Below are 13,809 nucleotides of genomic sequence, written 5' to 3' on the forward strand. Positions count from 1 at the left end.
GAAGGAACAGGAAGAGGAAATTGTGAATGTTTCTCTACAAATTTGTCTACTCTTCTGCTCTGTTCCTATCTTCTTTAAAGGTCACTGCAAGTTGGACAACATGGTAGCAAAGCCAGGTTTAAGAGTAGCTTAGATCTGCAGTAGGTATTCTGTTTATCTTCTAATCATGCAATTAACAGATTTAAATCAAGTACTTTTCTAAGGATTTAGATCCATGAAGGTTGTGCTTATGGTTCAATTTATGGTTCCCTGTGCTGACTGTGAATTACTGGTGAACTTGGTTTAAGTCCCTTTAGTTGAGAGTTCAAAGAGGGCCATGGTGTGTTGTGACAAGAGACTATATAGTTCAAAGTTAAGATCTACCACCAGGTATTACACATTTCTAGGAGGTAACCCAATCACTTGAAGAGCAAGACAGAGAGTGTGGTTGTGAAGAGTGGTGCAGAAACAAAGCATAAAGCCATGGCTCATACTGCTTGAGAACTAATACGGCTGAAGCACCTAGTTAAGGACATTGGAGAACCAACTACTCAACCTGTTAATCAGTTAATGAGAAAAGAAAGCATATTGAAGTAGGCTGTCATCTTGTAAGAGAGAAAGTTATTAGTGGTAATACATCCACGTCTTTTGTCAGGTTTGAAGAATGATTGACTGACATGTTTACTACAAATTTAAGTCAGGTTAGGATGAATTACATTTTCTACCAAACTAGAGTTGTAAGTGACATATATGCTCCAGCTTGAAAGATAATTTAGAAAAATGTTTGTATAATAGAGTCATTAGAAGGATAGTTCCATCAGGCCACTAAAAGTTAAAATGCACTCTGATCTCTTTGGTTCTGCACTCTTTCTATCTTTTTAAAGCTGACACAAGTTAAATTAAATGCCATAGACAAATCACACCAAGACAGAATGAACATGTCATTTACATAACTCCCAACAGCAGCTAACTTTTTTTCCTATGGCCTAGAGAGGAGTTGGGAATGAGTTTTATAGGGTTCATTCTTCCAAAGTATCATGACTGTAGCGTTTTGGTTTTGTCTTTTGTTTCATCATATTTTAAGATGCATCCTACTAAGGTATCATTGTGTATCTTTTCTTCCCCTACTAACAAATTCTTTTGTTAATCCCAAAACAATCGATTTTGACATTCCCATTGAGACCATTTTGAATCATTGGCAGGAAGTAGCAACCTCAGCTCCAAGCAGAAGCATTGTTCAACCTTCATGGTCTCTACCTTGTGCAGGCTTTATCAAGCTCAATTTTGATGGCAGCAGTGAAGGTAATCTAGGGCCTACAGGGGTTGGTGGTGTTTTTAGGTTGGAAGAAGGTTCAGTTATAGCCCTGTTTTCAGGCCCAATTGGTATTGGAAAATAGAATAGGAACTAAATGTTAACAGGTTGATCATCGAAGGAGATTTAAAAGTGGTAATAGGATAGTTAGGGAAGGAAGATGATGAACTATGGACACATCAACGAACGCAGACAATTTAAGTGGCTAACTCAGGGGGTGGAAGTGCAATTGCAGTGGGTTAAAAGATGTGCCAATTCACCTGCTGACACACTTGCCAAACAAGGGGTGGGAAGAAATCATTTGTTTTGGGCTACATTGTAATTTTCTCTTTGGGGGAGAGTTAAGAGAGTCTCCCCCCCCCATTGTATTTGAATCTTATCTTTTTGTTCATTAATGAAATCCTCCTGTTATTGATGAAAAAAAAAACAATCTATTTTGACTAGCAAAGAATAATTTTGAGCTAACTAAAGATATAAACATCAAATATTTAGAAAGCATATCCGTGTGATCAAAAAGTGATATATACAATATATTTTCTATTGAATGATCAAATATTAAGAATCTATTGCTTGATAATAAAAATGAATGCAAGCATCTTGTAAAGATTGAGCAAAGCAATCCATGAAAAGGAACCCCGTCACCTTGAATTGCTGATGCAATCACATATGCCGGTGGATTAAGAAGAAGATCTCTTATATACCTGAAAAAATTAAGAAATACAAAAATAACTACACTGAATACTACATCAAACAAAGATAGTGTAACATGTTTGTATAATTCTACACAAGAACTAAGTGTCCAATGATGCATTAAATGAACTAGAACTCAGCACCAATGCTCAAAAGACAAGCAATGTTGATGATTAAATTCATAATAGAAAAGGAGTAATATTAAGAATGCCAACCTATTACAACTGCAGTTATCAACACAAGATGTTTGCCTAAAGCAGCTTGGATATAACACACATATAACAACAGCAATTTCAAAATGAAAGCACATCCAAACAGACTGAAGTGACTAAACATCAAAATTGACTTAGCAGCAAGGTAAACTTAGAAATTCAATTGTACTTTGACATCAGAGCAACTACTGTAAAAGTACTAACCAATCTATGTGTATGATACATTTTTGAGTAAACAACATACTATCAAGGGTCAAAATATCGATATGCATCGGGCCGTATCGTCCGATATGTATCGTATCGGGGGCTTCCCAATACGCCCCTAAAGAGGTTGTTTGGGGGTCTCAACCAGTTCAAGGGGTGGACGGATCTTAAACTGACCCCTCTGAACCAGATTTGAAAAATAAAATAAAATAAATAAAGAAACAGCTACCGATACGCCTACCGGCGTATCAGGTGTATCGATATTTTGAACCTTGCATACTAGTAATAGATAAGTCAACCCAAAACAAAGAAACAAGCAGCTCCACCATACTTAAAGAGGGCAGTCAAAACAAGAATGCAAAAGGCCCATGCTACAAGGCATCCCCATTTAACCAAAGCAACCAAGAAGATGAAGCATCCTATGAGAAGATTCTTACAACAGAGTGAAAAAAAAAAGAGGGAGATACAAATCGATAACCTAGAGGGTGTCCGAAAACATGGTTGGTTTTCTTTTCAAAAACAAAAACTGCCACACCAGAAAAAAGTGATTTACAACATGGTTGGTTTTGTTTTTAAAACAAAACCAACCATGTTGAACAAACCATCTTGTCAAACACCCCTGTTTCTACCATGCAGAAGAATGATAACAAGAGTGTCAGGCATTTGTTATTACTTCATTTTAGCAAAGAAGCTTCTTCTCGTCATAAAATGGGAAGAGATGTGCTCTTTCGGTGCAACATGAGATTTTGTTACTTGGCCACTTGGTCCAGTATTCATGGTTACATATTCTGGAAAATGGTCCTTCTTCTGAACCAGCTCAACAAAACACAATCCATACTATAGGAGGTGGCTACACTCCTTTTCAATTTTTTTTAAACAGTACTAGGAGACTTTGAAAGAGTGGTACAACTCCCTCCATGGACCAGATATATACAAACAGCTAAATGCTGACAAGTGACTCGTAAGTCTTTAAATATGATTTTGGTACAACTCCCTCCATGGACCAGGTATACTCCAGTCCAACGAAACATTATTTACTCCCACCCTGGCTACATATCTGCTAGGCTTTTTGCAGACCTGGGAATCCATTTGAAAGAGTGGTTAACCACAGATACCAGCGGCTTGATTTCTCTTATTAAATGCCTTAGGTTCCAAGGGTCTTGATCTTCTGATGCAAGCCATCCAATCACTACATGGCAGTCACATTCAACTGATAAGTCAGTCCAGCCCATCAAGTCCTTTTCCACCACTCAACAGCATAATAAAGTCATTATCCAACGTTGGCCCCGGTTATCTGGGGTCCAGAAATGGGTGAACAGGATACAATCCTAACCTCTAGCATTTTTTTCTCACAAAGTGGCCACTCTCAGAATGAACCTGCTTTCTCATGCTTGACAGCCTGAGATTTTACCATTACACCAAGTAATGGCGCCACAGTGTCAAGGGCCAAATTCTTTTTAAACTTTAACATTTAAATCATTTCCCACTACCCCAAGCCATGCCTTTTTCCAGCCTGACCTAAATTATCTAGGCCCTTCAACTTGCATCAATCAATTCTTTTTTTTCCTTTTGATAAGTAACAAAATTTCAATAATATGAATAGAAAATCATGTGCAAGTTCAACATGAGGTCTTCTATGAATTATTGTTTATAGTCACCAGGCTTTGCCAAAACTTTTATTATATAACATATAATATATGTATAAAATATATGTTATTTTTAAAATAGTATAAAACAATAATTATATATTTATATAATATATACATACATTTAGGGCCAAGTCAACCTAGAAATTATCACCCCTAGTAATAAGACTCATGTGAACAACCCACACAAGCCCAACAAAACCCACTTGAACCATCCTAAGTTGTGTTGCATTTAGCTTACATGGGGTTTGATTTGACAAAATTGGGCTCCAACCTCGGTCTATGGCTTGGGCCAACTCCATGTCAAAGGATGGGCTTGGTTGGGCATTAACTAGACTAACCCATCCAATTAATACCCCTACTTTACTGGAAAGAGTAGAGGGATTTAAAATTGAATGGAGGGGAGAGGTTACAATATTGAATATTGAAGAGAGAGAGAGAGAGAGAGAGAGAGAGAGAGAGAAAGAAATATTTTATAAGAGATAATTAAGATATGTCTGAGAAAGGAGAGGAGGCGCACATGAGAGTTGAGGTGAGAGGACTCTTGGCCTCTTTCCTCTAATATAATATAGATATATATGTGACATAAAACAAATAAAGAAAATCCTGGCCTTCACTTCAGATTCCCAGAAATGTTTCCACCAAGGGAAAAACTATTTTAGAAACAGCCCCCTCCCAACCTCCATTCCTTGGTAAAAATCATGCATGTAGAATTCCCTGTACAAACATTTTTTCATCCATAATTGAGATTTATTATATCTACAATTCGCAAATTTCACAGAATCAGAAATTTAGAAGAGCAGTGAATATGAAAATATAAATGTTGTACCTTAACTTTATTTCATTACCAAACCATTAACAGATAACTGGTAACTGACTTCTTAATGTATAAGAAATGAAACAACAAAGAGATCACTCACAGTACAGGAAGGCCAACACAACTTGCAGGGAGCAGCACTTTCAACAAGCTGGGTATTCCCTCTGTAGGTATGGCACCTAGATGGAGAAATGGTGACACTAAGAAGATACACCAAAAGGCACAACCATAGGAACCAAGTCAAGAAGAAAAAAAATTAACTAACCAACTTGTGTGGCTGTTCCAAGGTGCAAAGGTCGTGGCCTTTTCTCGGGAGAAACAGTGACATCTCTAAAGGAAACATCATGATCAAGACCATAGATCTCCTTTACCTAATATAATCGAGTAACTTCAAAATTTTAGTGATTTCAGAGAACATTGCAATTAACAACAACCATGGTGTGCTATAGCCAAGGAATGATTTTCTAAAATGTGAACCTTGAATAAAATCTCAGTGATTGGATCACCATCAAACCACTCAAAGTGCTTGCCAGTACATTCTCCCCACAACATACCCCCTTCACCAAATTCTCCCCACCGAGAAGTACCTGCAGTGAAACCTCCAATATTACATTAGTGCAAAACGAATATCAAGGAATTCAGATCTAAACTCAGCTCTCTCATTCTGGAATAAAACAGTTGAAAAGGTCTAGGCATAAAGAAATGAAACTTCATGAAAAGAAATAGACCCTGTTTGGTTAGACTGGTGAGATTTTGCAACCCAGCCCAAAAAAGAGCAAAAACAGGAAGCTTCAATTGAAGTTGGTTTCCAATTTCTAGCTTTAAGCCTCCATTTCTAAAACCCAGAAATCTTTCTGTCCTGTGTGACTAAAAGGCAACTAAAGCACACCCTTTAGTCATTTTCCACTGTTGTGAGACCAAAGGCAAGGGTTTGGAGAACAAAGTTACCAATCAGGCTTCCCAAGCTTCATCTTTCGAAGCCCAACCAAACACCATCTAAATTGATAGAAACAGAGAGAGAGAGAGAGAGAGAGAGAAAGATGTCAAAAGATCCATAACGCCACAAAAAAATGCACCATCAAACAATATTTAAAAAAAAAAAAATTCTAATATCTTAAAAATTTAAAAGAGGTAAATCAAGATATATATCACCAAAATGATAATTGGTATTAAAATGAAAAAAGATAAAGGCACTAATATTGCATCAAGATAAGTGTATGCATCCAGCTAATAGTGACACAAAGTAAGGTCTGTCTAACTCTGGTATCTGTACATGTACATATATTTTCTTACAGGTTGTAAATTTTGGCTATTATTTAGAAATTGAACTCCACAAATGCTAGTTCAACCTACCCTGTTGGCCCCAAGCCAAGTTAAGGGAGGTAGGTCCTGCGTGTGTGGCAGCTAACCTAAAAACCCTTAGCAAAAATATAATGAATATTAATCCTGAATTGTTTTGTGCAACGTAGGGTACACATAGCCTTGAGTCTTGATAGAGCAAAACGGCAAGAAAGAATCCATGTAGCTGAGCCCAAATATTTAAAAGTAAGGCTGGGTTGAGCTAAAGAAGTAGCAGGAATACAGATTGTGGGTCAAGCAGCAAAAGACTGTATAATGGCCTGCAATGTGCTCAAGAATGAATAAAAGAAAAAGTTAATTGTAATCTCTACAATACCACCAAAAGACTGGAGGAGAAATATCATCTTAACCCCCTTTGAGAAATATAAGGCCCTGGTCGAGTTAGTAGGAGAGGAGATGGAACTCCATGCTATTGCCATGTGCTGTAGAGTTATTAAAGAGATTAAAGCTAAGCTGTACTATCATCTTAACCCCCTTTGAGAAATATAAGGCCCTGGTCGAGTTAGTAGGAGAGGAGATGGAACTCCATGCTATTGCCATGTGCTGTAAATTGGATTCAGACTTTGTAACTATCTCAAAAATGACCCCTCATTTAAACTCTAAGGATCTGCATGCGAGAGACAGTAATTGTACGGATATTGGGTTTGTCATTTCATCTTTGAACCTCAGAAGTGTTTGCTTCCATAGATGCTCTGTGTAAGACAAGACTGGATGGATTTTTTGTTAAAGATCTTTACTCAGCTGCAATTTGTCCGAGTAATGTGCATCTGGATGATATCCCCCATTCAGTTAAACTGGTGGTTAATGGGGTGTTCTACGTAGCCTGGATTGTAACAGCCATTGAAGTTGCCTTGTGGAGTGAAGGCAGAAGGAAGATGAAAAGGTTGAAGAAGAGTAGTTATTTGGAAGTAAGGGATTGGCTCATTCAAATTTGGTCGAGGATTACACCAAAATGGTAAACATTAGAGGGGAAGGATTTAAAGGGGAAGACACCAGCAACCAGTGGGAAAGAACCAATAGGAGAAAAGGAAAAGGAGGCATGTCACAGGTCTTATGCACAAGTGCTGACAGAGACCAGCTGTAGGCAGAAGGCTGATTGACAGGTTTCACCAAAAAAAGAAACTGACTAGTCAAGGTGGAGAAACAAGGCTAAAACAAATATCAAATAAGCAAGAGTCATCCGGTGAGGATGGAGGGCCATGTGGGCATGTAGAGAGGGAGCACACTTAAGCCATGGGGAGAGTTGTTCAAATGTGCCCAAAGAATGAGACATCGCAGCCCAAGAGAGGGCAGATGGGTTGGGTCGAGATGCTTATAAAATGACGGGGATAAAAAATTTAGAAGTCTTTAAAGAAGGAACAAACGGGCCTGGCCCAGGTAACCTGCCGAAGAAAAAATTGTGTGACCTTTTAAGTGGTCATGTGGATCGATTAAAGGGGATGCTGATGGACACTAATTCTGGTTCATCTGTCCATCATCGTCCCCAACTCGAATAAACTCAGAGAAGGAGACAGATCGTGTTAGCTCACTGTAGTGGAGACCAGTGCCTGCACAGAAGCGTGTTTCACCAGAGAGGCGCAACCCCAGAAATAAGAAAACAGATCTGGTAGGGGGTGTAGCAGAAGAGGAAGATTTGGGGGAACTCAGTGAGGAAGATTCTGAATCGGATGAGTCTGATTCCTCAACCTCAAGTATTGGGAGTGTTTGGCCACAGAAAACCTTTGGGTTTAAGGAGATGAGAGCTTTGGCAGGGAGCAACTACTCCTGGAGGAAGACGATTAGACGAAGTTAAAAAAGGTGATTGTGAGACTGTAATCCTTTCCTCTGAAGCTGCTTTGGAGGTAGGTAGGGAAGAAAAGATTTCAAATTCTCAATCGGCCTAGGTGATGGACACCTCCTGGGAGAACATGAAATTATCTCTCGAGGTCTCAACAGGTGTAGGATGCTGCTGTAATGGTATCAAACTACCCTTCAGCGCAAAGCGGGGATGTTACCAGTAGGAGAGTGTCTACTTCTCAAGCTCAATCGTCCCCTCATCCAGATGGGCATACAGAGGTGGTGAATACGATTTTTAGTAATATTATACACAGTCTATCTAGTGGGAATCCTAAACAATGGGATTTAGCTATTACTCAAGCAGAATTTGCCTATATTAACATGGTGAATAGATCTACTAGATATAGTGTTGCAGCGGAGAACTTTGCTGACAAGATCATATCTATTCATAAGGAAGCAGCTAATCAGCATAGGTGACCAAAGTTTTTCCAAGAAGGGGATGAAGTAATGGTGTTTCTAAGGAACGGTTCCCTATAGAGCAATACAAGTTACGGCTAAAGAAGATTGGACCCTACAAGATCATGAAGAAGATTAGTAACAATGCCTATGTTGTAGACCTTCCTACTTCCACTATATCTAGAACTTTCAGTGTTGCTTATCTCTTTTAAGTACCATCCACCCATCTCCAAACAACATTTGAGGGTGAGTCCTCTTCGAATGGAGGGGGCTGATGTAGAGGCTGCAGCACTTAACTATGAACACATGACAAATGTAGAAGGATCAAGATAGTGAAGAATTCTCGTGCTTGAGCTTAGATATTTTCTTGTTTTAATTTTGTTTTGAAGATTTCCTAGGTTGTTTCTCAGTCAATTAATCTAGCGGATTATTATTGTTAGGAAGAGTTCTATAGGGAGAATAGCTATTAGATAAGGTTATTTTTGGGTTTTCCTTACTATTTTGGGACAGAGGTATTTTTGTAATTTCAGGGTTTTATTAGATGCCAACCTAAATAGAACCCCTATATAAGAACATCATTAGCTGCTGCTCAAAGGATAAAAAAGGAGGATATTCAATTACTTCAAGCTTAAGAAAGTTGTTTTTTCTTTTTTTTCACTATTTTCTTTCTTTCTCTTGAATTTCTCAAACAGTTTGTGTGATTTTTGCTGTAAAAATCACTAGAACAGATCTGCTAGACCTGTTCTCCTGGATTATCAGACCACACAAAGAATAGGGATTTCGACGGAGCCTTCACCCTCCAAGCCACCACTAACTGGTTTGGATCAATTAGCTTCTCCAGGAAAGATTTAACAGAACAGTTCCTTTTATTCCAACAGATTTCCTCTTTCATCAAGATGTTCCCCAATTCTCTCTTAATTCCCATCTGATTATACTATCATTCTCCCCAAGACAGCCTGTTGTCTCTTTGTTACCCAAATGTTCTATGTGTTTAGGATCTTCTTTTTCCTCTCTTATAGTCTGCTAAACTACTCTTTATTCCACTCTTTCATTTTTGTCTTTAAGGCATCCAATTTCTTCAAGAACTCCAATCCTTTCCATCTTTTTTTGAGAAGAGATAAGGTATCATTTCATTAGAACAAAAAAAAAACAAGTACAACCAGTGGCTGTACAAAGGAAAGTACAAAGCTAATTAGGCCACTATTCCATATGAAGATACAAAAAGATTCTCAAGTTCCAAAAGAGAACAAATGGCAGATCCTTCTATATTTAACTCTGCAGCTGCCCATGATAACAGCTTCCTCACAATTTTCTGCCAGACTTCTTCCTCTGACATCCTTTGCTTTGGAAAAGCCTAGAATTTCATTCCTTGCCTTTTCATCCTGAGAGATTCCTCTTACCACCACTTTTTCACATTGAACAAACTGTGGTGAGTAAACCACAGATTCTCAAATCTAAAGGGTGATGGCCCCCAAAAGACTTTCTTGATATAACATAATGGACCAATGGTCCGAGATTACTCTAGGTAAGGTTTTGAAGGACAAACCATTCCAATGATCCTCCTAATTGACAAAGAAAAAAAATCTATCCAACTTGGAGCAATTTGGATTAACCTTAAGGGATAGGATATCCATCACATGGACGCCCAAAGATTGTGGAATAAGGGGGCGAATTTCAATAATTTTTCTCTCCCTTCAACTGGGAATCGAATTCCCTATTTAGAAAATCATATTTTCAATGATCATTCTTGAACCATGAACTGAACCAGATCTGAACCAAAAAGAGTAGGGAGGGATTATACATGATACAAAGAAACAGTATCTCCCAATGGAGGTGTTCACGCCCAAGGAAGGATCCAAAATCTGTTCCCACTGAAGATGGCGCAGTGCAGGGTGGAGCAGAATCAACAGTGTTCATCCAAAAGAACTTGACCCTTCGCAAGAATCAACTGGATGGCCTGTGAATACAACTCCAACCAATCTTTTCTCCAAAAGATTGGTATCAAAATCAAATCTTGATTTCTCCCAAGAACTAGAGATCGAACTGCTGTAGGCGGCGGCTGCAGGAAGGAGGCAGCAAGAGAGTATTCGTAGGGTGCAGAAATCTCTCTTCTTGTGATCTCAGCTCTGAAGACAAGAGTGTGTTGGTTGCATGTCTAAAGGCTGCCGCCCCCTCCTCCTTTTATAATCTTAAAGGGATCAGCTCCTAATCCCATTAGGAGTTGCTAATCCAAATCATATTTGGATAAGAAGTCCCTTTAAGTGATAAGGGATAACCCTTATCTTATCTGCAGATCAGATCAGCCATCTCCTAATCTAATTAGAAGGCTTCCAGATCTAAATCTTATTTAGATCTTGGACTCTCTAAGTGGATAGGGTATGGGCCCAATCCTATCAGCTGATCCATCTCAGAATTCGCCCCTTTAAGTGACTAATCAAATTAGCCCAATTCGAATGGGCTTAAGACCCATTTAAGGTTATGTATTCACTTAGCCTTCCAAACTGCTGCCCAGTTGGGCTTCCTTGTATGGCGTGGAACCCAAACATTGATCTACACATCAGCCACATGGGTTCGGCCCAGCCTTTGTTATAAAGCCTGGCCGAATACACTGTTATGGATAGTGAACCCCCTGAAACCCATCTTATGGGCTCTATGGGCCCAACACTTACCCTAAGTGGTCCCTGGGCCATGCCACCTTGTAACACCCAGGGACTGTGGGCAGATGCAAGATTAGCCCATCAGGTATTATCCTCAATGGTCTTACACTTAACCTCTCAGCCCATAATTATCATACACTACCCGACAAGAGAGGACCTCTCCCTCGGCTGCAAGGAACAGTGTTGCACTCTCTGCTTGTATGGATCCCGGGAATTAAAACCTTTTTGCAAATCATTTTGAAACCATAATATATATACTTTTATATCTCATATAAAATATATTTTGCAAAACAAATCTCAACGATTGAAATCGGTTGTCGGCAGTCTTGGTTTCCATTAGTGAGAGTGCGTCCCCAATCATTACCTTTGTCTGACAAAGAGGCTGATCCTGTCACTATGATCACCCGCTCAGATGAATTCTCAAACAGTCCCAACATACCCAGGTTTTGATCCTCGCTAAGGATCTCACTGATTGGTACATCAAAGACAGCCCAATTCGACACCTAGTGTAGTATCACAATCGAGTCTAAGGGTCGGGTGTAACTTTCCAGTTTTGCCCATCAATCTCCAAGGTCCAGGGCAATACTGGAAATCTAGTCCAATTCAAAGATTCAATTAAACCTACATTGTATGTGCCTAGGGTCTCACACTGGCAATTGAGACAGGCCACCCCAACCGACTTGGTGGCACCACAATGTTAGCCTTGTTAGGATAGGTCTCCCCAGACCGACCCACTGGCTGTGAACATTCTAAACTAACACGAGTCTCATTAAGTGTCCAGTTTAAGGGTATTTCACAGAAACATACCAAGGGAACATGAATCAAATATGCACTTTTATTCATTTACAATAAACTCATAAAGTACATCATTCTGATTGAAGCTAAGGGCATACAACTGTCTAACACAAACCATTCCAATGATCCTCCTAATTGACAAAGAAAAGAAATCTATCCAACTTGGAGCAATTTGGATTAACCTGAAGGTTTGGCCACGTATAGAAGGCTTGAGTTAGAGGCAACACATTTTAACTCCCAATCTTCAACAAATTGAACTTTCTCATACTTGTGGGGACACATTGCTTCAAATTATTTGTTTCAAAAGAGAATCTGATGACATTAATGTCCCCACCTACACACCACGAACAATCCCATAAATCTTTGATCACAACCAACTGTTCCCAAAATTCATTTTACTCCCTATAGTTTGTTGGTCCATAAAATTAAGTACAAAGAAAAGGGAGAGAGATAAACTCTCTAACTCTCCCCAACAAAGAATCAAGTTACAACATAGCCCAAAACAAATTGTTCCTTCCCACCCCTTGTTTAGCCAATGTATCAACAAATGCATTCGCTTCTCTTCTCACCCAATTGAATGTCACGTCTACTCCCTGTAATAACTTCATCACTTTCCTTTTCTCATAGATGCAGCACCACCATCCATCATCCTCATCCTTTCAAAGCCAATTTACCACAACCTTTGAATCTCCTTCAACTGACAATTTTCGAAAATTCAATTCTTTTGCTTTTTGAATCCCTTCCAATACAGCCAGAATTTCAGCCCTCAATGAGTGACCTACTCCAAATGGGCCTCAATAGATAGCAATGACTTTTTCTTGCTCATTTCTAAATAATCCTCCAATGCCCAACAGACCCAGATTACCTTCACTACTTCCATCAAAGTTAATCTCAATAACTTCTTCATATGGCAGGGACCAACAAGACCTAACAGCCTCTAAGTTGGAGAGGAATCAGCTACTTCCTCCCATTTCCTCATTAGTCCACCTCCCGGAATGTCTTTAAGAGGATCCAGTGCCTTCACCCAATGGATCACTCTAAGATAATCGCTTCAATAATAGCATCCCTGGTTCTCCTTTTTTTTTTGATCAGCAAAAGGAGAAAATCATCCAATTAAGAAAATCGGTTACACAATTATAGCAAATATACACAGACAATGCACCACAGAGTGTTACAATAGAGACCAGAACAGTTGTTGCCTGTAAACTTCCTGTTTGGCTAATGAATCAGCCATCCCATTTGCAGTTCTCCTGATCCATGTGAATGAGGCATTGAGTTCTCTTGCTAGGCTTTCAATCTCCCTTAGGGGATGTCTATAAACCCAAGGAGCATTACCCTTTGAATTGGTCCATGATATCACTGTTTTTTGAGTCCCCATCTACCTCCAAGTTCTTAAGGCTTGCTTGCTTGGCAAGTTTTAACACTTATAGCAAAGCTAAAACTTCAGCCTTTAAGGAATCACCTTCCCCTAGAGGTCCTGAATACACAGCCAATACTTTGCTTGAGGAGTCTCTGATCACAACACCAATTCCTGCCAGTCCCGGGTTTCCTATAGAGCTCCCATCAAAATTCAGCTTGACTTTGTTGAGACCTGGGGACTTCCACTCCATCACCTTTCTTTCTTCTCAGAAGAGTGTGCCACTTCATTCCACGCCCTTACTATAGAGCTCCAATCCCTCCTTTCTTTATCCAGAAAGATTCTCTGGTTCCTCTCCTCCCAAATTGTCCAACAGACTGCAGCTCTTGTACACCTCCACAATATTCTTCCACTCTTCTTCTTTGGCCAGCTTACAAAAGTAGGATTTTTACTAATCTTAGTTTCCATTTTATTTTTGCTCGTCAAATTTCCATTTCTATTTTTGCCTTTAGTTTTACTACTCTTAATTCATTATTAATCCTCAAGATT

General features: G+C 39.2%; 1 protein-coding gene across 4 annotated transcripts in view; it reads right to left on the reverse strand.

Moving 5' to 3' along the window:
* The window catches only part of MSH1 (MUTL protein homolog 1), an 82,147-nt gene that overhangs the window by 22,554 nt on the left and 45,784 nt on the right, over positions 1–13,809 (reverse strand). For all 4 annotated transcript variants that reach the window (XM_088958252.1, XM_088958244.1, XM_088958237.1 and 1 more), the window contains exons 10-13: positions 5,338–5,447; positions 5,126–5,231; positions 4,964–5,039; positions 1,934–1,992 (exon numbers count right to left, since the gene is read on the reverse strand). In XM_088958252.1, the coding sequence (XP_088814378.1) occupies positions 1,934–1,992; positions 4,964–5,039; positions 5,126–5,231; positions 5,338–5,447 (351 nt within the window). The remainder of the gene's footprint in view (positions 1–1,933; positions 1,993–4,963; positions 5,040–5,125; positions 5,232–5,337; positions 5,448–13,809) is intronic.

This window comes from Nelumbo lutea, chromosome 1, assembly GCF_056320005.1.
Source record: "Nelumbo lutea isolate HS-2025 chromosome 1, American lotus-T2T, whole genome shotgun sequence".
Classification (NCBI taxonomy): Eukaryota; Viridiplantae; Streptophyta; class Magnoliopsida; order Proteales; family Nelumbonaceae; genus Nelumbo; species Nelumbo lutea.